The following is a 25,331-nucleotide window of genomic DNA, read 5'->3' as shown; positions in this document are numbered from 1 at the left end:
ATCGGGGACGACGGTTTCGGCTAAAAACATATTCGCTGCTAATCAGTCTTTGTTAGTTTTTGAATGAAATGTTCAAACATTTTTTAACCATAAGCAAGACTTACATCTCTAGAAAAAAAACACGTACATGTATTGCAATTGGAGTCTTGTTGTGGTCCCACATGAATTCATGCTGATTCAACCATTCTCAGCCAGTCTGATCCTCGGACAATTTGTTACCAAAGCGAGCACTCATCGCTTCTGAAAACTAATCCATCTTGCCAACTTCCAACTTTCTAATGCCCAAGTTAATTTCAATTGAGAGAGTTAACGACATACCACGGAAGCACTGATTTTCCCGTGAAGAAAAAAAAACACCTATGGCGCGTCAGCAAATTACGGAAGCGTATACAGGACATGACTGGAAAAAAATTAAGGCCTGCTATTTCGCCCGGGCGAAATACTAAATCCACCAGGGCGAAATACTTATCCGCCCAGGTTAAATAACAGGCCCAATTTGTTTTTCAATCGTGTCCTATATACGCTTCCGTAGCAAATGCTATCCGCAAGGCCACAAATCAGGCCTAAGAGAGCTTCCAATAGTGCCAGAGTTACAAGTCATCTCTCAAGTAACGGGAAAAAAATTCTGGGATGAAAGCCATTCGTAAGCAACAACGGAGAAGTTGTACATTCCAAACACTTCTTCTTTGCGGGGACAGAAACATGAAAAGAATTTTTGCCCGTCGAAAACAAAGAAGCTGGACGCCCTGTACGAAGGTCTTATTTCTTGGATTGGTTCGGAGGATGAGAAAAATATTTGCCTCAGGAAGACCTTGGTCAAAGAACAATGGGGCTGATTTTGGTAAAAGCAAAAGATAACCCAGTTACGCAAGCACATTTGATCACCCCCCATACAAACAGCAATGTTGAGAGTCCTCTTCTTTTATGGCTTTATTGTGGTGCCCTGGAGGAAACGGGGCTACATATGTTGATAACAATCGTTGACAAAGCACAGGAAGTCTTTTCAGAAGATGATCACGGCTGCTCACTAAAGTACCTCGTTGCATTGGCATTGAGCGAGCTCACAGCAGAGGGGATAATATGCACTGGGTGATATATATGATACCATGGGAAAAGAAAAAAAAAGTACAGAATCTGAAAAAACCCCAGAAATCAAGGGTTACGACGGCGCTTCATTTTCCAACAAGGAGTATCAGTTGACAAACAAAAATCACTGTAAAAAAACCTCACTGTAAGTTCCGACCTTTTCATTTTTAATGTTGAGTTGGGGGCGTCATTCATTACAATGCGTTTTGGAAACCTTCAATGCCAGTGCAGCCTCTTTGTCAACCAGACAGAACAAAGGGCGCACGCCTGCTCATTGTTCCTGATCCTTAACTGACAACGCCCGTAAATAAGTCAACTTTTTTTCCCATGTAACATGATACCCAAACAGGTGGTTTACAAATTACGTCTGGTGCATAATTTAGATTGTCTGCCGTCTCCGATTCTGGAATTGTCATTACAAATCGACTCTACTTCTTGGTTCCGATACGAGGGGTAAAAACCCTTTTTAATGTACCGCCAAGCCTTCTGGTTAACACGATCAAGAAAAATAAGGAAAGGGGCACCTTTTTATATGCTTTTTTATATCCGAAACTTCAGAATCATGATTTCACATGATATCCTTTACAGAACTGGAGGGAAACTTACTTATAGCCTATGTCTCGATATGCTTACGTTTGAATTGGTATGAACCGTTGCGGTAAAATCATCTTGTATTAAAGCCAGTCATTTTGCTCATTGGTCACGTAGACTTCACTGAATCATTATTTCAGCCGGTCCATGAAAATGAACCCACGATGAAATCAGTATTACTGGTACTTTAATGGAGAATTCCATCTCTGCTTTGCCTGGAATGCTGAAATCAATACCAAAATAACGCAGAATCCATCTCCCTCCGAGTCTACGACCCATCTGAATTAACATTACCTTAAAGCCTGGTTTCCATATGGTCGTTTGTAACGCAGACGGTCGACAAGACTTTAATATTGACGCAGATAGACGAAGTGAAGACGGTGCATGACGCCATTCCGCCCAAAAATTGGAACAAAACGGCGTCCACAACTCCATGATTTCTTTTTGCTGAAAATACCCTTTTAGATTGACTGTACCGCCTCGTGTACCTTCACTTCAGTTTGATGCCTTTCACTGATGGTCAGCCATTTAGTTGATCGTAATTGTGTAATATTTAACCATTAAGAAGAAAATGGGCACAATTCGTGAAACTAAGCGAGAAGATATCGCTGCATGCCGGTTATGGGTACTCGTGGCAGAAAGCCGATCGTTCGCGGGCTGGTTTGCCTTTGTCTGCGTTGTCGGCGACACCTCCGTTTGGCATGTTTCCATACGTCCGCGTTGTAGTTTGTGTCTTGGTCGCGTTGCTATTTGCTTGTCTTACGTACGTTGATATGGAGACCAGGCTAAACAAGCCAACACACAGTATAGTCTGTACTTAAGTGCGACAACTAACAATGCATGCAAAGCACAGGCATATTAAAAGATTAAATGTGTCGAAAGTTTCTTCTAAAGACAAGGTACATCACCATTGTTTTTAACACAATAATACTGATCACTGAATGAAAGTGCCCGCTAAAGGCTAGCTCACGATTTCTGGCGTCGGTAGCCCCTAGTTAACCGTAGGTGTGTTCATTGTGACGAATCTGGAATACCGGGCCCGATTGCAACTTCTGACAGATACTGAAGGTTAATTTACGGTGAGGATACAAAACATCGAGAACATTTGCACAAGTATGAAGCAGATTCATACCAACATATGGTACGACCTCGCACAGTTTTCTACGATGTATACGGTATGGTTCCACTCCGTTGGATTCAGGAATACTTCAACCGTATGATAATACTGTACAAGAGACAATACGGCCGTTTCACAATAGTGCGCCACCAAGAGTTTGCAACTCCTTGGCCAATCACAATGCGCGAAATTGGTCGACCCAATGCGCGTTTAGAAAGGGTCGACAAAGTTTGCGCCTTACGATTGGCCAACGTGTTGCAAACTCTTGGTGGAGCGCTATTGTGAATCGCCCACATTATCCTCGTTGCACGTGCGATTGCAAAAAGATTGATGAAGATTCATCACCTTTCAAGCAAAACGTATCAAAACGAGTAGTGGTACTTAATCGCCATAGGATGCAGACACGATTAAGGGAAAGCCAAACATGTCTGAACGGTGGCTGTAAAATATACCAGATAAAATTACGATTGCCTTAGGACTGCAAGATGTTATGAAAATGGTTTCGAACATGCTAAAAACATTCGTAGCCCCTCTCAAGGTTCTCCGCGATTGACGCAGATGTCGTCATGCATTATTTCGTCCACAACGCTTTGCCAAGCTTTGACAACACTTTGCAAATCGGAAGCTTCCGGGGCCAAGATTGTGGCAGCGTGAGTTTGGCTTTAGAAAGTCTGTTTTAATTACTCGTTATCTCGGGGTTGTCCATTTTTTTTAAAACATCGATTTTTCTTTTCCGAGCGACTTTTAAGGAATATGATGTTCAGCAACGAAAAAAAAATTTTGGTTAAACATTGCATGCGGTTTAAAAAGTGCCTTTTAGTGCTGTGTTATTACAGCGCACGACAGCTCAAAAAGTCCTCAGCAAAATCTTGTAACTACCAATATCTGGAGACGTGCCAGCTAGTACGTCGATTGCACATTACGCATTTTTCGACTTTTCCGATCCCAGCCACGCGAAATGTGCGCGCGGCGCTAGGATTGGCTCCCGGTCGCTCTCCACATTGCTAACACCGCACAAGCTGGCGATGTGTTGTGTTGAAATTACTCTTCATTAACCGCTCAGTCACAAAAACGCATGGGGAAAGTAGCTCCCGTCTGCCTTCTCGTTTCGATTAGGAGCTGCACGCTCTTCGTGAGAAATAAAATTAATTACATTACATGATTATTTATCGTCCACCAGGTTTTTCGACTGATGTCTCATTGGAAAGCTTATTAAAAGGCAAGATCCTAGAAAATTATCAATAACATATGAAAATCTGTACTCCAAAATCGCAGACGATACATCCGCGTGAATTAACTTGTATGGGTATTCTGATGCCACGGACTGCACGGTATCATGGTTTTCAGTTTGCTATTGATAAATTAATAATATTACATTTCTCTGTGCCGTCCATCCTGCATTCAATCAAATTTGCAGCGAAGCAGCTTTCTGCGTGAGTGGTACCTGTGAGGAAATCAACATGTTTGTATTTTGGTTTGAAACGTTTAAACAGTCACGAGGATACATAGAAATCGATTTCGGTGGTTCATATCCGTGAACATTGAGAAAAAAGTGTCCAAATCGACTCAGGTGGACTTCAAAATGTCAAATGGGACGAGACTGGTCGATCAGCACGACCAACCTTTGAGAGGCTTTGTAAAAAAAAATCTCGCGATGCTGAGTTCGTGACGGTTGTCGCCACCGCTTAAAGATGGATTTCACCATGATTTAATGACCGGATGGATTTCACCATGATTTAATGACCGGATGGAGTGAAAGCAACTAAAGGGTTGGCGAAAACGTCAGATTTCAAAATGCAAAACGTTTTGAAGTCTGTGTCCTTGAGACCCTTTGAGATTGTACCGTACCACTGAGAATATTCGACTTTGATTTGTTTGGCCATTAAACGCATCACACAGCAAAGATGTGTACAATAATTATTCGCTTCAGAGGCAGGCGGACATCGAAGATGGCGACCGCCGAGAGATACGTATAATCAGCACAAGCAGACAGACCATTGGTGGTCAAAGTTTCCACAAAATCCAAATTTTACCTAAGAACGATGCATTTGCCCCACTTGGAGTTGGTAATGCTGTGTATATTGGTGTCTTTGTACCACTTCACGAATTATTTTTTTGGCTTTCGATGACAAACAGCGATAGCTTTAGCGGCCACTAGTTGGAAAAAATGCAACTACGACGAAGAAAGGACTGACTATAGCTGGACGTTTCAAGAGTCTGAGAATCGGCCGAGGAGGACGGGCCTTCGGCAAGAATTAGATGTAGGCCTGTGTTCCAAAGCATCAGCGTTCCCTTCCAATGAGAAACCAGCCTCTGAATATCATTCGGCATCTGAATGTCATGTATGGCCGGGTACTTCATCCCCCACGATCTTTTCCCCCAGTTTCCAGCACAAATTCAAGTCACTGGTTGATTCTTGTCTCACAGAAAGGTTTGAAAAAGCGAGAGTACCTGTAAACCTCTTTGATGTTCATTACCTTCGTTTCGTTAGAACCGCCAACGAAGCTATTCACATGCGGGGAGCGACTTTAGAAATTGCGGGCTCTGGCACTTTGGCAAATTGCAGACGTCGAACTAGCGGGCCCGGTCGATGACATATGCGAGGCACTAATAAAGTTAACCTTGCTTGGGCCAAGGGGGTTGGCATTGCAATTAATACTACATAGAATTGAATTACACTTCCCCTAGTCCCGTGCACAAACCTTGTGCGGGTATGGAAAGGGTTCGTCCAAATCACTCTGCCCATTCTGTTTTGAAGCCTGGACGGGCTGACGATTTACTATTCAAAAAGTACATTGCTGATCAATTAAAGGTCGCAGATTATGCTACATGTACCCACCAAACCAGTTTTCATATACGACTGACATGAAAAATGGGTAAAATCTCATGTTGCTTTATTTCATAAGGCAAATATAAATCGATTTTAAGGGCAATGTTTTATTGCCAGCGACAAGATACTTCGAATATCAAGTCTGCTTCATTTCGAAGTTTTGAGGAAGAGGAACGGATGTGTTAGTCTCTTGAGGAAAAGAGCGATCAATGCAATTCAAACATAATTTATTAAATTAAATAATTCGTTACTTGAAATTTGCATTTCATTTCATTTCAATTACACTGTGATTGTGATACTGGACTGCATGTTCACTCATCAGGACAAATCGAAAAATGCTTGGAAAAATGCCTATGGCTATTAAATAACGCCATCCATTGAAGTACATTTCATTTCTGCTCAAGTCACGCGGTGATTGGGATGTGCATGCTAAGAGCTACTGGGCTGCATGCTGTCATCAAGACATGTACACCGGAAATGCTTGCAATAATGCCCCTGGCTATTTCTGGGTGAAAATAGGCAGTGCAGACCTCGGTCGAAGTACATAATCTCATCGACTCTGTGTTAAAAACCTCAGCCAAAAGATGGCGCACAGGCACACTCAAAAAATCTCTTTGTCGTCAGAAGGACGTTTCCTTGGCCCGAGGGAGCAGCGTGCCGGAACTCCTGCACTTTGAGTCAGTATCCAGTATCGCTTCATCTCCCTGAATTACACAGAAAAACATTTTCATCATGCGTGAGCCTGGAGACCAAGGAAAAGGTAGATTTATGAAATCCAATCACCAGTTAATTTTTGGCGACCGCTTCTATTTCTTATTACTTTTTCATCTCTTATTATTATTTCAAAGCAAACGGCACGTACTACCGGCCACACTGACGTGCTTATAAAGGATCACAAATAATTATTTTCTTGTTAGAAACTCAAATAATCTCCTGTATAAACATACATCCATTTTTATGATTCTTTTGTTGACACAGTAATAAATTCTACTTCTCTTTTCTCTCATTAATTTAGCCTGCATTAAACGATTGGCAGAAGTCAAGTCAAACCCTATCAACTCTTTTCTCCATAACATCGATTGATAGTTACAGAGTTGAAAATGCTTCCATCTGCGTTCTGGGACAATCTGATTTTCCATTTTGCTGTCCGTAGTGCATTTCGTAACGTAGTCAATAGAATAAAATTATAACGGTAGTTGACAGTGTCGCTGGTTACCTGACAAGGCCAACCCTAATTTTGACCTGCCATCTGGCCTGCAGGTCGTTGAATAGGAAAGAGAAAGAAACTGCAGGTTATCGTTTCCTTGAATTATTGTACAAAGGCCATGATTGAATTAGTTACAGCACAAAAATAAACATGGAAGGGCAGGCGATTTTGCGCTGCTTTGAAAATTTGGTGCCCGTCAGATGCGGACGAGAGCCGGTGTGTGCTTTATCTAGCTTTTTCCAAGCGTAACTTTCCTCGCAGCCGATGGATATTCTGAATGAGTCGAAATCAAATTAAAAGTTAGAAAGATTGCCTCCAAATTAAAAAAATGCGATGTGTCACACGGTATGTCTCAATTTAAGCTGGGCACTAATTGAAATTCAATTACTACCTTTAACTATACTTTTTGTTGACCCAGCGAAAACATGATTTCGTGCATGAAACAGCGATTGACACTTTGAATTTTGATTCTCGTCCACGATCTTTTATGTAGCAGACCTTCAAATGCACACTTCCCACCATCAAATCTAATCAGTTCAGCGATAGAAACGGGAAATCGTGCTTTCTCGCAAAACTTCAGCATTTTACAGTCGCCAAAACCTTAAGAAAGTTTGGACTTTCACATCTAGGGACGTCCATAATAATGACGTCTCTTAATGTAAAACAGTGAAAAACCAACTCTCCAGACGACTCTTTAAGAGTGGTTTAAGAGTGGTTTTCATCCTTTTTAGAGTTGTTTTTGCTCTTTTGGAGAGGATGTATGAGGGTAATAACTAATACATTCCCTGCATTCTCCCCAGTACTAAGTCTTATCGAAGTATTCTTAAACTCTAAACATCCCGTAAATCTTGAATAGTATTTCCATCATATAGGCGGCCAAAGTAATATGCATCCTCGGTGGACCGTACATTGCCCCTATTACTGTTAAAGGGGGTCGCATTTCTATTGAGTATTGAGTAGTAGTATTCTAATGACTTTTAATACTTGCTGAATAATTATCATTATCATTTTGCATTTGTACTAGTGGCTAACCAGATGTTGTTTCAGCCAATCGTAAGCCAAGATACGTAGACAAAGCAGACGATATTGACATTGTCTCTGACACTTGACAACATCTTACTCAAGCTAACAAATTGTTGAGGACGTGTCTAAGCAATGGTTTGGGTGCCCCATAATTCGACACTAAAATGTGTGGTCAATATTACTTTCTCTTTAACCCTTCTTTCGTTCGAGTTGTTTTCCAAAACGATCGGTGCGTGACGATATTTTTCTCGAAAAAGGAACTTTGCAGCAAGATAATTCCAGCACAATGTTATCAAAACTTGCAAAAGTGCCCTGTTCATCCGGGCCGGTTAAAAATGTTGACAAAATCGTCACCGACACCAGGAGCTGGCGCCTAGGCGTGTGCGAGGTGATCTCGTTTTGTGCGCATTCCAGAGAATCCAGTATTTTCGTGTTCACGAACTGGTGAACTCCCTGCATATTCGTTTTCACAAAGTGATACCGATCTTAATTTCACTAGCTAAAACGACTTTTCATAATTTTTTGTCCAAAGCAACTGGGATACACATGGAATAAATTCATGCTAAACTATTCAAAGCATTTTTTCCGCCATGCATTGTCTATACAGGGGTGTCAGTTCGTAAAAAAGAAAATCTGTCTATTTCGCGTCAGTTCAAATGTGCGCATGCACTACCAGGTTTCAGTTCGTGAAACCGAAATTGGTGAAAGGGTGGTTTTCACGAACTGACACCCACTTGCGGGTGTGTGTCAGTTTGTGGTGTCGGTGACGAAATATTGCCTTCACCTCACACACGAAAAAAATTTTTTTTTCAGAACTGTTGTAAAAAAAAAACAGTCCAAAGACATGTTTGTAAAAAAACTCAGCATTGCCAACAGCCTATAAAACCATTTCGCCAATGTTATTACATTATCAAGGAAGCAGTGTCACGAGAATGAAATGCTGCAAATCATGTAGGCCTATACTGAACTCCAACGTGTTTTGAAACTTGCTAGACAAGAAAGTGAGAAAATTCAAACAAACCCAAACGCCCTTTAATGATCATATCAGGAAAGGCCCAAGCGTTGTATATGATACATGTAATCTAGGACTGCAGACGAAAAGGATTAGTTCCTTAGCTGTGTTATGTACCATGTTGAATAGGCACACAAATAATATAGGTTTTCCTGGTCAATTTCAGAGAATATAATTTGTCAAATAAAATTTCAATTAAGCGTATATTTTGAAAACGACTTAAAACCTGGTTTCTTTTTGCAATAACAAGCATTCGGCTCTGTTTTGCACCCTTCAAATACATGAATGTGCATTACGTTTCTTTAAGGAGGTTACAAATACGTGACTGGGATTTCGGATTAACGTATCCGCTGCTAATTACAACAAAACGTGCATTCCTATTTGCTGAAAAGCTGTCTTTTACCGTCACCATTCGTGAGAGAGTATTAATTTTCATTTGCTGTAATTTAAAATTGCAAAATACACGTTCAATTTGATAAGAATATAAAAGGTTACCGTAGACAAATCACGATACCAGTAATAAACGTCATATTACTCATGAATGTTTATAGTAACTGTTTAAACTGTGAAATTTAAATAAGGTTTGTATGATTAAAACGCAGCACAAGAAGGAAGGCTCCCTCAGCGTCGGTGTTAATAGGTTTTCTGCAATAGTTGGTAGTTTCCAATGACAGCAAGAACGGTTTACTTCAGTCACGAATATTCAAGCATTAACCAATCAACTAAACACTTCTAAGAATGTAACTACTGTTAGTACACAGATCTAGTTCTTGTCCAGGCATACCTAAAAAGATACACAGGCTAAATCGCCTACATATTTTGCGAACGCTGAATTTATACGACTGAATGCACCCTCACAGAAATGGAATTTTTATTTGAATATTTGTTCCATTTCGGTCGAAAACGAATGTCGCTCTTACTAATTCATTTACGCATTTTCCGAAATTGGCCGGGAAAACCCACACTATACTATATAAAATGAATTCGATGAAATAATAAATAAAGAAATCATCGGCGTACGAGACATGTAGAACATGATGCAGAAGCTATACATATCAAATATTGTCAGTAAAGGCCAAATTTATCAACGTTCTTCGTGAGGTGCGCTTTGAAAGGGGAGTCATACGGGCTTTGAAATAAAATACGCGCAGAAATAATTGCAGCGTGAGCATACTCAAAACATTTTGAATATCTGGAACACTTGATTGATGTTCTTCTGTCTTCAAGCTGACTTACTGTATGCATCATAATCCTGTGCTTCTGGCCGACACCATTAACGAAGTCGGGAAGGATACCGAGTGCAAGAGGATGACGAATGTAACATGGAATGGATAAAAACGTGCACTGTAAAAAAAACAGAACCCACTTCATGCACTTAAGCCTATAGGCACATGTTTAACCTGCTGCACTTGTGGTGTGTAAGTGATACTGAATGTTTCAAGCATGAAACTACTTCACATGCTTGAAGCATAAGTACCAGAAGTGCAACTGCTCCCGCTTCACACACCTGTATGCACGCACCTGTATGCACGCACCTACATGCATGCACCTGTATGCAGTTGCTGCACCTGAGGTGTTAAAGTGTACTTGAGGTTGTGATAAATATTTGAAGTACGCACTCCATGTCCTTTTGGCATTAGTTTGTTACCTAAGCAGTGAAATAACTTCTACCTCATGTACCTGTACGCACTTGAACATGCATCTGCCGCACATGAAGTTTTCGAGTACCAAGATATTCACACATGAAATGCTTGCGTCGCACGTGAAGTGATATTACGAGTTTGAAGCGTAACACCCCATGAGCGTAAAGTGGTACCTGAAGTACCTGCTCCCAGTTCATGCACCTGCTCTTGCTGCACATGGAGTGTGCAAGTAGCAATATGGCCACCTAAATTGTGATTGATGGTAAGTTTGATACCTGAGGTGCATTTGCTCCCTCGCAATGCGCTTTCAAGTTAATATTCGATATATTGTAGGCCTACTTCATGTGACTGTATACATGTATGGCACCTTAACTAAGTGACAGTTATAGAATGATATCATTTTAAGGGTTCCTAACCAGTGTTGTAGGTCTCAGGACCTGGTTTTGGTCTCCAGACCCTCTCGAAACCCTTTTTGCGGTCTCGCTCTCTCCCTGTCAAAGTATCGATCTTGGGAGGGCCGGTCTCGGTCTCGAAAGCAACGGTCTCGGATGTCATAGTCTCGGGTCTCCCCCTCGAGACCAGTCGAGACCATAACAAAATGCGCATCTAGCTAACACGCATGCACGCGGTTGCAAAAGGCAAAATTACCTCTGCTCGAGTTGAATCTTCATTCACTGATATAAATACAACACAGTAATTTTCAGATTTCATTAATAAACAATGGAATCGATGCTGGAATGAAGACTAGTCAATGCAGCATGATGCAACCTTGTCCCAAGTTGTTACTTAATTTCCAATCCAGAGTAGCTATGCTGCTTGACACCATGGAGATGAGGTTGTGAGTAGCGGAATTCGCACACTAGACTGGTCCCCGTTATCTACGTAGTCTCCTGCTGAAGGTAGGGCCGGGACGGGAACCAGTCTGTGTGTGTACGCACACTATGAATTGCGTGCACGTGTGAAAGTGCTTTCATTCCGTCTTGTATGTGGTACATAACAAATATTTGACTTATTTGTGTGTTTGTGTTTATGCTAATGTATTCATTTTATTTCTTTTGTACTTAATTGTACTGCCATATGTTTGTCCCTATTTACCTTTTGGTAAAAACTAAACATTGGTTTATGGTTGGTCTCGGTCTCGGATGTCGTGGTCTCGGTCTCGGCCTCGACCGGCAAAAGTCACGGTCTCGAAGTCCTGGTCTTGGTCTTGAAGGAGTAGGTCTCGGTCTTGGTCTCGTATGCCTTGGTGTCGGTCTCGATCTTGGTTTCGGACAACAAGGTCTCGGATACAACACTGTTCCTTGCCTAGTATTTGAAGGTTAACACGTGCTTGGGCACACTTTATGCACTCAACTGAGTTACTTAACAGATTACCGACCTGTGAATTACTTGCTGTGGCTTCCATTTTTTTTTTAAATATGTAATGCTTCGTGTGATTGTTCACTCTTGAGGTACCTGAGTGAATTTGAACTAGCACACCTCAGGTTTGAGCACATTATGGTGCGTGATCTACAAAACGTGGTTAAATGTCATAGAGCTGCTTAAGCACAGAATGCTTAAGCACGAAAAAAGCCTTGCTTAAACAAAGGTTACTAGCTCAAACTTTATGTGATTGTCATGCTAACCGAAAGACATGCAAATACCATTCTAAAGCAATATACATCAAAAGAAAATTTGGCTGGTAACTTCATTTGTCAAGCAAGGTTTTTTCACGCTTTAACAAATTTTCGCTTAAGCAGCGCTATGAATTCGGCCCCGGTTTAAGAAGCAAATTCGGTGTTTCTGTGGGAATATGGACGGCAAGTGGGACTGAAAGTCCTTTTATGTCATATAACAGTTTGCACACTTGGTACCAAATGGTTAAGTACCTGACTTGAAGCGATAATTTAGCGCCCTTTTGGTAAAGTGAATACAACAGAGTACACAGCGGATCCGTGGGCGTCCCCTCGATTATCGACAGTCGCTTCGTGTTGTCGTGTCCCCATTTTGTGAGAATCACTAGCAAAAAATTATGTCCATACCTCCTAGCTGCCGGAGTGAAAGTGTGACTGCTTTTTATTCTGTGTCCAGGCCCTCTCATTTCTGTATATTAGCCTTGGGCCCTACTTTCAGTCATTCACCTTAATGACATGGTTTCTGACCACATTCTGGGCAGCCTCTGCCTGATCGATTCCGTGGGTATTGAGTGATTATTTTGGGAGCCCAATCTGCTCACTTTTAGAGACATTTCCCATTTGTCGTCTTTCCAAAGATTTTCGTAGGCTTGGGAAATATTATAATGTACCTCGAACATTGCAAAAATAATTGCTTCCAACCGGCAGATAACAAGCTGCACATGACCGGAAAACAAAAAAGGCAGAGAAAATACTGAGGGCAACTTACGTTCGTGTGGTTTATATACAACTGCAGCTCGTAGTCGGCCAGTATGTCTTCTTGCTGGTTGATATCGTGAACTGCGAGTTCCATGGACTTGTCAAAGCCGATCCAAGACCCACCGGGGCTGAGGGCCATAACCGGCAGGGGCGTCTTGGTGGTCAAACCCAGACGGAGGCCCCCGCACAGGAGGAGCGCCAAGGCTCCCAACTTGCACAGGAAATCCATTTTTTTTTCTTGTGCCGACACAGTGATTGATTCAGGACACGGCGATTCTTCTGCGTCAGACGACCTATTCGGAAAGAAAACAATGGCACGCGTTAGTACGAGGCTTTCATGAACGGACGCCTATTGTTTTGGCGCAGCAGTCGGGACAGGCAGTGTTCAAATGAGAATGGACAGACGTTTTACCCCATGCAATGCTAAATGACAATGACTTAGTACGTGCAGCGATATGACAATGTCGTTACATATTAATATACTGATTGACTGTAGGCTAAACCGAAGCCGCGTTTGCGCAAAACGTCGGGTGACTTTTCTTTTTCCTGAGGGGATTGGAGAATGACGTCACTGATTATTTGACCTGGTGCCTTGTTCGTTCGACGGTTTAACAAAAATTTCACTCTGGATCTCCCTATTCCACTAGAGGTGCTTTTGCATAAAACGTTTAGATGTCTTTTCCTCGTAACAAATGACGCAAAACACGAGCTACTGAAACCGCAGGTAGGCCCGAAGTGGCTTCCTCGAACATACTGCACCGCTTTGCTTAAACAAGTTATTTTCTTAATTTCTAAAATTCATCGGCTATTCCATGTGGGGGGTAGAACTGTATAGCCCAAGGGCCACGTGCTAATCCGACTTTTTAAATCCATTCTTTCATATTTTTCTGTTGTCTATGAACACAAGCAAACCTAAAAAATATATGTATATATTTGATATATAAAGGTTTCATTGTAAGCCAGACCTCTGACACCTTATTTTCTTAATTTCGGGATCGTTCCGTGTAGAGCTTGCACACAGCACAGCGCATCATCTTTTTGTACGCGCTCAAGCCACCAAAAACTCGATTAAACAAAACCCTCAGGCTTATAGAACTTGAAATCGTCGATGCCAACCGCGCGCGCAGGAAAGGTGATTTTCAACTTTTGTCATGACGACAGACCGCCTTAGGATAATTGTACGATTTCGAATTATTAACAAAGGCAAGGAAATCCACGGTTAAGCTCTCGTAATGTACAAATACCCTGAAGAGAACATGAATATAGATTGCTATTTCATATACACTGTTAAAATTGTGTTGTGCTACAGTGCGTTTGGTGTGAAACGTATCAGTAATTTTAATGGAGAATCTTTGTAACGGACGCACTTTGTGACTGTGCAGTGGTTTTGTGTGTTGCAACAGAACTCTGTAAAAAGCTCTGTAAATGTACAATTTTCCTCTGAAACACGGATTCACATAAAGTTTATTGACTTGGGTGCATAAAACCACTTTCTTGTTTTGCCATTTTTCTCGTGTTTCCTGTTATTGTAAGTAAATGGCGATGTTTTTGTGGAGAAAATTTTTTATTCTATGTCATCTTGAGTGCCAAAAATTAAGGCCTGCCAAAACAAATATGTTTTTTTAAATGAAACCAAACGTGTCAATGTAATCACCAACGAAAAGCGTAGGTAGCCCCCCTCAGCCTTGTAAGCAGCCCAGTTCAACCTCGGTTGCGTTTCTTCCACAAATATAATTGTTTTAGTCAGAAAACAACGTCCTCGTAAATCCACCAATAAAAATCTGTTCATGAATAAAATGAGCCTCCGTACATTAACATGACATTTGTAATAACAATTGACATAAGATAAGATAATATGTAAATGTACAGAAAAATTGCAAACAGTGTTGATAACAACATTAGAAATTATTTTTCAATGAATCGTTTCTATGCATTCAAATCCCCAAACAAAAGTACATGGAAAATAGGCTTTGCGTATCGTGTTCGAAACTGTCTTCCAAAAGTTAACAATAACGAATTTTTATAGTTTAAGTCCTTTCCTCGATGAAGTTGATGAAATGTCTCTTCAGTTATTTTTTTGACGGTAATAAGTTGTATGCACTGTGTTTTCTTCGCCTCTTTTTATTGTTCGATTGTTAAAAAACGATCTTCGATGAATTGACTCAGCTAGAGTGCCATCCTTGAAACGGAAATAAACATAAAAATTACCAGAAAGAGAAACGAAAATGCTTCGTTTCTTCCCTTTCCTCCTTTGTGGTCGCTGTCGCTACATGTCCAGGAAAGCATCCATTTTATTTCTTCATTTTATCCCCAGACATTTCCCAAAATATCTGTCGAGGCCGGAACTCCTGATTGTTCATTACCTCTTCAATCACAGAATATTTCCCCTGCGAAAATACCCGGACAACAATGCTGCACTGGGCTGTGTTTCGTACTTCTGTACCGGTATTTAAAAAAAAAAAACATCGAATTTCCTTTGCAACAACAAACGCGACGGACGTAAGTTCCCCAGAGTGCACAGTCATAACCGTCGAGCAGCGCCCACAGTTCCTCGAAATTCGCTCATGTTATTGAAGCTCCACAGCGAATCTTTCGCCTTGTTGTGTAGACGTCTCTTTATGACGTCAAACGTTTATTTGGATAAATATTTTACCTCTTATAGGGTCCGTTGTTTTGTTTGGCTTTGTGGTAAGCTCTCACATCTTGAGTAAAACCCCAGAGCTGTTGAGAATAACGTACTTGAAAACAGCGGAAAGTTGAGGGACACTTTGCATCCCTTCATCCGCTTCTAATAATTGTGACAGGAAGTGAGCTGGATGCGAGTCGACGAACAGTAAAATAGTGTGAATGATACCGTAGCGGCGTGCCATGTAGTGACTTGGAAGGGGAGTTTGTTTCCGCTTCATATGTATGCACGCATGCGCATAAACGCATAAGCCTAGCGACATCAAGCAAGGGCAGTCCGCCGAAAAATGTACCAAGGGAACAATGATCTGAAAAGCTATAAAACCCTCCCGACTATTGCAAAATGAAACTTTTCCTTCCCTCACATGTTCTTGAAGTCGAAGGAAACCAGCGGGGCTCTTCTCCCGAGAAGTATAAAAACCTTTCATGTATAATTATTTATGTCAGGGTGTCGCGTGGATCGATAGGGCTTCCGATATTCGTATCGCTTGCGTGTAGTCAGTTGCGACAGAAGTGTTACAACTGTTGGAAACAAACTAGCTAGTATATGAACACTCGACTGTACGCATATTGAACAGCCATTTTATTTGCAAAGTCTTTAGTAAGGTTGCAATTCAGCCCGGGGTCGGACCCGGATCTGATTCGATCCTCTTTCCGGGCTCAGATCACGGACTTCAACGTAATGCCATCAATCAGAACACAGGGTTCATTGACGCCACCGACGTCCGTCTTACAATGCCGAAAACAAAAAAGGCTTCCCAGCCATTATTAAGTTACGGGGGTGTGTCCACTTGCAAAAGAGATTTACCATCTCCCTGTGGCGAGTTACTATCTCTCTCTCACTGGGGAATTACTATTCGGTATTGGAGTCGAGTCATCGGTACTCCTAGCACTTTAGATGCCGAGTCCTAGGCCGAATACTAGTACACTGGAGACCAATCCGAGTCCAAAGCACGTACTGAGCCGAGTCTGAGTCAAATTCAGGGTCCGAGTACGCATAGGCCTACATGTGTAATACCAAGAAGGTTTCAAACAAATGAAATGCAAAAGTGAACACATCTACATGTTTGATACTTCAAGCACCATGCAATTATCGCCTTTACCGAGTAGTTACCACTTTCAACTTTTTCAGCGGTCAAAAATGAGATGTCCAGATTTTGGGCATGGTATACAAGTACACCCACACACACCTAGATGCCAGTGCGTTTCGGTATACGAGTTGACTTTTACTGCACGGCAATAATACGTACAGTACAATGACGTCAAATTTACCGACTAAAAGGCAAACACAAAAACTTCCTGTTCTCATTCATACGGATTCCTTCTCACATGACTCATTAGAGTGTTCATGATATTCCTCACCATTCACAAGTACAGAAATGTCAGGGAAAACCCGACGAAATAGAAAAAAATCCCCTCTAAAATGTTAGCTTCACCACCAACTTTGGACTCTGTTGCTTTGGGAGGTACGTGATAAAGACGGGCAAAAAAAACCGGCAGAAAATGGATTTTTATCTTGTGCAAGTTAGCAAAAGGGACTTTGAGTGTTTAAATTCTAATCTGTATGGAAATGAGGGGAAAGCAACTATATCTGAGCCTGACGTTGATTTATTACTTTTGGGGTCCTCCTGCCCAAGTCAAAAGCCATATTACTGGCTTCTGGCTGTAGTGGGATTCCGTACGCATGCGCACCATGTAAGTGAGGGGGCATGAACATACGTAACGGCCGCTGGCAGCTTCAGTCTGTACAAAGACATTGCGAGTCTAGATTTTGTAATATGCATGACGTCTGTAGCTCTGTCTCTTCGATCCCCCTTGCAGGATCCAGTGTAAACGTAGTAGCCTGCGATTCAGCCGGCGATATTGCCTGAATCATGCTGACCTTATGAATGGACTATCGTTCGAAGCCACATTTCGTTTATGTGTACGTGCTTTCCTGTGCTGCTCAGGGGTGCACCCATCATAAATTCCAAAAGACACCATTGATAAATCCTTTCATCTCAAAATTAGTTAAAAAATAAAACTCCCACAGGTGTCCAAGCGCGACAGCAAAAAGACGTTCGACATATCCTCTTTCATTTTCCTTTCAATTTTAGTGGGTTGACCGATGAATTTTTGAGAAATTCTCACCCATCGCAGACCACCCCTAAAATGAAGGAAATTTCACTGCCTGGAGAAGTAGCCATTTTGAAAATGCATCCCTCTGCAAAACGGCTTAAACGTACCACTTTTGGACCCGATTGCATCCAAAAGTGCAAGTGCCAAATAAAGTACGACGACACCCATACATAGGCCTGTTGGTCTCAGGTGCGCCGACTCAGTTATGGACTTTAAATTGAAAGTGTACGTGAGTTCTCAAGGTATTATGTCCTTGTCACGGCAAAACATAACAGTGTTTCCTACATGTAAAAAAACAGCCTTTTCTTGAAAGCTCGCAAAATTGAAATGGCTCCATACTGTTCGGGCAGCTGCACCTGGGTTGAAGTAAATTCTTTTACACAAATGGAATGGACGTTTTTCGTTACAATGGGTTTGAGTAGAGAGCCATCCTTCTGTGGCACTTTTGTTCGTGCTGGCTTTGCTGCAAAAAGAGTAGAGGCAAATTGGTGTTACATTCACACCTCCGGTATCCCCACTGAACGGCATCTGTCTGTAGTGTTTAGCAATATCGATACTGAGGGTATTAAATTTGTACCACCGTTTTTGCAGTGTAATACGCCAAGTGGTAACCCTCGCCGGGGGGACGGGGAATGGTAGGGGATGACTTGCCCAGCCATGGAAATTTGAAAAGGGGGGGGGGTGCAACACCACACTGCAAAAAGACATTTTGGTGGTATCAGATGACCACACCATAGGGTGTTACTTTAACACCCGTGGTGTTACTTTAAACACCAAAAAGTGTTACAAAGCTCTGGAGGGTGTCAGAAATAACATCAAATAACATCAACATTTTTAAGACAATTGAAAAGTGTTGGTGTAGTCCCCTGACAGCACCGGGGGTGTTAAATTTGACACCCCAATTTTTGAAATGCATATACACTTTATAGGATGCGATGTTCGCGATAAAGAGGTACATCTGTAATGTGTATTAAGTTCATGCTCAATCTTACACCAGAATGGCATATTGATGGCTTTTAAAATTGCTTTCCTTTTTAGTGTTATTGCAAACATTTTCGTCGTTGGGAAATCCTGAAAATTCTTCAAAATCCACTTTAATCGCTCAGGCATCAAAAAGTGTGTAGGGGATGATTCAACAGTCCCCCGTCCCCACGTCAAAAAGTGGGGGGGGGGCATAAATACCCCATCTCCCCGGGATTTATGTCCATGGCCCTCGCTAATCTCGCTTTGGAGTGCTTTGAAAATAACGGGTGTGCACTGCTTTTCTATTTGTTTCATAATTTTTATTTTCATAAAAGTCCAAATCTCAGTGTACATCCAGCTGAACCACAATCAGTCTCGTCGGGACTTTCTCGAAGTATCCTCAAACTTGTTCTCATCCTACTTTCGGTTCATGAATGAGGCCCCGGCAACGCTATTAATATTGCAAAATTTGTCTCACTATATGGCCACCGTAACGCTTGATCAGTTGTTATATCTGAATTAACTGGCTTTGGGCTGGAAATGACATAAGGGGTCTATGCAAGGCTGTTGCAGCCGCTAGCTATTGATGGCTGGCACGGTTGCACTTGTTATTTTGAACGACGGCGACCATTTTTTGAAGCACCCTCAGCCCATGTCCGAGTTTACTTGGCTGTGGCCAAGTAAGTTAAGCGCGATTGTATGTAGTAGCATAGCATCAAACCATGGCCTTTCAACCGGCCCCGCTCTTGTTTTGCAAACAAAAGGTGGTTTGTTCTCGATGCAGTCAGCTAATAAACTTCTCGACGTTTGCCGTCTGACCGCGGGCGGAAAGAGCTGATCGAGCAAGGCATGGTCGATTGTCTTGACGCCACCATGGCATAAAGGATCCATAGACCTAACTCGCTGAATCAACACAATCGTGAAAATCGGCCACAAACACTCAGATCTTTCAATTTCCCAGACAATTGTATTGACTATAAATACTTGATTACACAGTCTGGCACTATAACTGCTTTCGATACGACAAAACAGTTTACTTTGTGCAAATTAATGGCTATATTGCATATATTTACCAAACTGGTCGATAACACTGGAGGTTCGCGACTGATGGGTTCTACCGAACACAGAGCAACCGAATTTGTGGACGGATTATTTGACGTGAGGCCCAAATGAATATCATCGATCTGAAACACTGCCATGCAAAGGAGGAAATGGGAAAACCTGTTAAAATATACATTTAACACATTTTTGCGGAGAGGGTACAGTAATCGATTCTTAAATGCCTTATTTGAAATTATGCAGTCGATTCATGATTAAAAACCTCTGTATCAAGTGTGCCGGACGTTAACCTTGCACAGACTTGTATGCAGTGAATAGAATTATGTACGCGCACTGTATTTTACTTTAATCACCAACATGAATTTATGATTGAGGTTGATAATGATGTGGAAATAAGTGAGTAATGCACTTGGACAAAACGTTGTGAACTCGTTTTAGTTCGTAATGGAACTTTAGAAAGGGTGTTAGGCTGAAATAAAACTAGATCACGCACAGCGAAGTTTACAGGTTTATTACTCAGCAAAACATACAGTAATGCTGATATTGTTAATTAATGCAGTTAATTGCAGTTTAACTACGTGCACTGTTTAAACTTTCGTTTTGATCCAAACGCGAGCTGAAATCATAATGACTATAAGATAAAAATCTTAATTGCCATTAAGATAATTATACCAACAGGTTCACCGAGTCCCTTCAGCGGAAGCATCTGTTTCTAGCGATTTAGCAACAACGTGGAGAAGCTATAAAACAACCACGGTTTGGGATACTTCTTCACTTGTCAGTGTGACACCAACAATCAACCATGCAGCCCTACGTCGTTCTCTTGGCTCTCTGCTTCATCGGTCTTGGTGAGTACGCATGTCTCCGTGTTCAACACCACACTGATTCAGGCTTACATAATCTTCCATAGCTCTCAGATTTTCCAGTACTTTGGTAAACAAATTGTGACCAACTCATAGTTTACCATAGGACATGTGGGCTACTCTTCCATATTGAGGATGAGAGCGTTTTTGATACCTTTTGGTAATCCAAGATGCACATTCAAAAGTACCAAAGGCAGTGAAGTGTTAGGTTTACATTTCGGGTGCAGAATACATGTATAGATTCATAGTTCTTAACTGGTGCGCACTATCGATTGAGTTATCTAATACGGGACGTCAGAAGCATGACGTCACATCTGAAGTGATGTATTTGTACTTCATATTAAAACTTGGGGACTGGATATAGCAGTACGAAATTTTGAATTGCAGAATGATCTCAACATCGACGGTCAAAATGAAACGTAGTTCTACTTTTGGCCAAATAAATTCAGTTGCTAACATGAACATTTTTGTTTCTCACTTTTATTTTCATGTCTTGGTCTTTGTCGCCGCAGTCAACGGTGAGTTAAAACAAAGTGCATTATATTCAAGTTCAGCTAATTTTGCACACAGTTTAACGCATATAACGTATAGCTGAAACCCACGTTTACCGTCTATAGTATCTCGCCTTAAAAAAACTACAAGCCCCTCAACGATGTTTCGCACAAAGTGATCTATCGCTTTTTTCATCTCACATGATATTTCCCAGTTGGGCCTAATATCCAATTTTTTACCGTCTTTTCATAACGATTTGTCCCAAAAGAATATGCACTCCAGATAAATTCCTTGTTGAAAGTAGTCAACCCACATAACTGCATGCATGTGTGTTGCCGTACTTCGCCAAATATTGCCAAATGTCCATACTTGGGACGCTATAATTAGAAAACACAGCCCTCAGTGACGGGCCTAGGTTACCTGTGTTTTGTTTTCCAAAAATGCCGTAAGTAAAATTGCTATTACCATTATTTTACTCACTGTAGCTGTTGACATCAACTGTGACGACAACCCCTGTCAAAATGGCGGAACCTGCAGGAAGTTCATTATATCATTCTGCTCCTGCCCACTAGGTATCCATGGAGACTTATGTGAAATCAGTAAGTATTCCAGTTTTAATTACAAATTTGATGCCATGGAACAACTAAGCGTCGTAACATTGAAAAGTCTATTTAGGGATCACACCCCCTAGCTATAAAAAAAGGAACAATGATTTCATTCAAGCGCGGATTACCAAGTACCAGCGAATGCTGCCAGTAATTGTCTCCCATAAGACATTATGGGCCAATAGGATCCATGGAAGCAAGGCTGCAAACCAATTCGTTCCGAGTACTAACCAGATAATGTCCATTTCTTTCAGATTGATGCCTTCAAGTTGTTGAAAAAAGACTTTTCTTTATTTGATATTAACGAAAATAATCGGTATTCCTCACTGCAGACCCATGCGAAGACGCTGATGATCCGTGCCAGAATGGGGGAACGTGCAGCAACAACCTGCTCTCTCGGAATTACACGTGTTCCTGTCCATACGGCACCAACGGCAGACATTGCGAAAATAGTAAGTTATTTTGACTTTTTGTTTCACCAATCAGTTTTTAAAGTTTTTGTTTTTAGTTTTTAGACATTCGTCCCCCTATATTTGCAGTTTTTGGGATGTACTTGTACTAATAACGGCTTATGCCTGTTTAACTGCAAATAGTTTCATCTCAGTTTCTTCTATTAATGCTTTTATGTTATAATGATAATTTTTTTCTATTTTCACTACCACTTTTAACATTTACATGTCATTAACTGCTCATTTTCCGCTTGTCCTTTCATGTTTAAAAATGAACTCGATAAGTGATTCGTAATTTATTATTTATATGTTGTTATTAAAAATCAAAGTTGATTATCATTAAATTAATTTGGACAACTCTCTGAATGTCTATTCCTTTGCGATTCTTTATGAAGTTCCTTGCAAAGGTGACCCTTGCCAAAACGGCGGGACCTGTTACCCGAGCCTCTTCAGCAACAAATACAGCTGCTCCTGCACTCCCGAGTACTACGGTGACAACTGTGAAACACGTAAATATCTCCAATTATATTTGTTCCTTTGTATTTTTCTTGGGCTCTTGGTGGCAGCAGACCACCCCCTTGCGAAATGTTTTTTTTTTGCGGCCCCTTCCTGCACGTTCATACGCAGCCCTTGAGCAGGGGTTCTGATGACACTGAAAGTTTAACGTGTCAGGAGAACCAATCTGATCAGTACAAGTTTTGACAATGACCGTAAAAGTGTCAACAACCTTCACATCTGATCATTATTCAGCTTTAATGAACCCCTAAATTTCCAGTACGGACCGTAATGGCAGACCTTTGACTCAATGAGTGACAGTACCGTAAATGCAGACCTTACGATACCGTGTCTTTGTTGGCCGAATTATGCTTTCTTAGTCAAGTGTTTGAAATATTGTGAATCTACTTTTGAGCAGGCAACGACAAGTGTGACGTTAATCCTTGCTTGAACGGCGGAACATGCAAGGTTTTCGGAAAGTCCCAGTACTGCGTGTGCCCACCTAATGTCAATGGCAAAGACTGCGAATACAGTAAGTAGCCAGACACAGCAAGGGTAAAATTATGACTAAATACCCATCAAGTTTAGTGCAAGCACGTGAATAACTGTCATTGATCGTAGGAAAAAGTACCACACTGGCATCTTAACATTCATGGGGCAGAACTTTCGGCCGAATGCCTGAGAAGGTTAGGCTCTGTGGATTTCTTGTAGACGAGGAAGACTGCAAGCTGCGACCTACTTAGCTTCGAAACTATACAAGTTCAAAGGTACAGACGGTGTGAGAAATACATAAGTTCCCCCTTTTCCATTGACAGATCCGTGTGCTAAGAAGCCGTGCGGTACCGGGACGTGCTCTTCCATATTTCAGAACGAGTACCTGTGCTTCTGCCAAGATGGCCACATCGGCAAATGCTGCGGCGGGTGAGTAGGCATAATAATAGATGAAAAGGTTATGATCGTAGGCACACGCTGACAGCATAAATAGGAGACTTTCAGACGTTTACGTGGTGGCGGCAGACAAGCCAGTTCTTTTCCACTGCACCGTTGTGCGCGTACCCCGAATACTGTGCAGACCTGCGCGCGCATACCCAGAGCTGCCAAAGAGCACATTAACTGCCACTACCAAGCGTCTCAAACTCTCTCGTAGGACCCATCTCCTCTGCTGGTAAATCTGATTAGTATTAGCCAGTATATCACTTTTGGTAATTTCACCATATACACAAGACTGCTATGCCTAAGTAAATTCTGTTAAATACTGTCTTGCTCCATGTTTTTCATGCCTATCCCAGCGTTACCACACCGACACTAAGGTATTTTAAAGGCCACTTTAAAAATATAACGTTATTCATGTTCACACAAAAGTCCCAACTCAATTCACGAGCGCCCCTCTCTCAAAAGACTCTTAGAGCTCCTAAGTGCTTGTGTAGATTTTTGAACGTGCACTTTGTGTCCTGATGCGATTCGAAAGGCTATGTTGTGCAAGAGTCGCACTCTATCGTGAACCCTTTCCTTTATGATAGTTCGGTTCTGCTTTTGTGCCTCAGGGTTCTTCAATTATTTTGCTTTCAGGCACGACGCACCGAAACCCTCGCCCGACCCATCTGGGTTGTAGCCAGTTGAGCTGTTGGCATAAACCTACATCCCTAGCCACTGAATCGATCAGTCCACGTCTACCAAGATGCCAGTTATTCAGAAGCGTAGAAAATAGACAGCCGCTTAGTGTCCCTGCTCCAATAATTACTAATTGTCGACAGTAAACAATGACACTTTGATCTTTACCAATTCAAAATAAAGATAAAACGGGAGGCAAATTAGTAACACAACAAATATGCATGATTCTGTTGTTAGTTACGGTTATTTGAAGTTCAAGGCTACATGCGTGCCTTATCCGCATGCACTGAGCACCACAGTGGGAAAAAGTACACATTTTTGGTTGACCCGTCTCGGAAAAAATAGGCGCTACGCAAGAATGACCACAAAGAGTTACTCTAAACTTCTGAAAAATATGCACTTCGGCAATATTGAAAAATGTCGGGGGGGTAGGTTAAGTTAACGAAAAGGTTACAAGTCAATATCTGCTTTGGCGAGTTTCACTTTCCTGATAGAATTTACCACCTTTTATTGCATGCATGCTACAGCTTCAAACGTCTGACCGACAGTTACTGAATTAATCGATTGCATGGAAGATTAATCAATTGCATGGAAGATTTGTAATCGTATACCAAATAATATTTCCCAATTCACAACCTACTAGTAGCAGCTGCTGAATAAATGCTAAAGAGCGAAAAGAATTTATGTTGCTGTAGAAGTTCTGTTTGAGAGATCAGTTTTAAAAATCGAGCCGAGTTGACATCGGTAATCATGCCTAGGGGATTGAGCGACCACGCACGACCAGTGTTTCTGGAAGACTTACCCCGGCGTCACTGATGGCCTTTCATCGCTCCTCATTCCAGGCAGCCTTCACCGTTCTGTAGTCTGAGTCTGCAGGCGTGGACCTACCTATAAACCATCCCAGACTTCGACTCACGATATGGCCCACCATTAAAATTTGTCCTTCGGTTAACTCTGACCATTTTAACAGTTTTAATCAGCGAGCTTTGTGTTGACCTGCCGCGCCCTCCTTTTAGACAGAGTCGCTTATGCAGCGTCAGCATCAAATTTTATACTCAGCGAGACATGCATGGACGCAGGGGTACCCCCCACACACACATTCCAAGCCCT

General features: G+C 41.7%; 2 protein-coding genes across 3 annotated transcripts in view; one reads left to right on the top strand and one right to left on the bottom strand.

Annotated features, from left to right (window-relative positions):
- LOC110985224 (gamma-aminobutyric acid type B receptor subunit 1-like) overlaps nt 1–25,247 on the bottom strand; it is a 47,353-nt gene extending 22,106 nt beyond the window's left edge. The window contains exons 1-2 of one of the 2 annotated variants that reach the window (XM_022246088.2): nt 25,024–25,247; nt 12,892–13,174 (exon numbers count right to left, since the gene is read on the bottom strand). In XM_022246088.2, the coding sequence (XP_022101780.2) occupies nt 12,892–13,174; nt 25,024–25,058 (318 nt within the window). In that variant the 5' untranslated portion in view covers nt 25,059–25,247. Of the gene's footprint in view, nt 1–12,891; nt 13,175–13,465; nt 13,629–25,023 lie in introns of those variants that run through there. The other variant, XM_087144254.1, reaches the window with a different exon arrangement.
- On the top strand, nt 20,509–24,901 carry LOC110985225 (uncharacterized). The gene is made up of 8 exons (XM_087144300.1): nt 20,509–20,558; nt 21,082–21,087; nt 21,512–21,660; nt 21,999–22,118; nt 22,511–22,624; nt 23,029–23,142; nt 23,426–23,531; nt 24,180–24,901. The coding sequence occupies exons 1-8, from the start codon at nt 20,509–20,511 to the stop codon at nt 24,220–24,222; spliced, it is 702 nt and encodes a 233-aa protein (XP_087000426.1). The 3' UTR covers nt 24,223–24,901.
- Nucleotides 25,248–25,331: the final 84 nt, after the last annotated feature.

This window comes from Acanthaster planci, linkage group LG12, assembly GCF_054643075.1.
Source record: "Acanthaster planci isolate LZ-2023a linkage group LG12, COTS_SCS, whole genome shotgun sequence".
Taxonomy (NCBI): Eukaryota; Metazoa; Echinodermata; class Asteroidea; order Valvatida; family Acanthasteridae; genus Acanthaster; species Acanthaster planci.
This window is presented reverse-complemented; position numbering and strand designations above follow the sequence as displayed.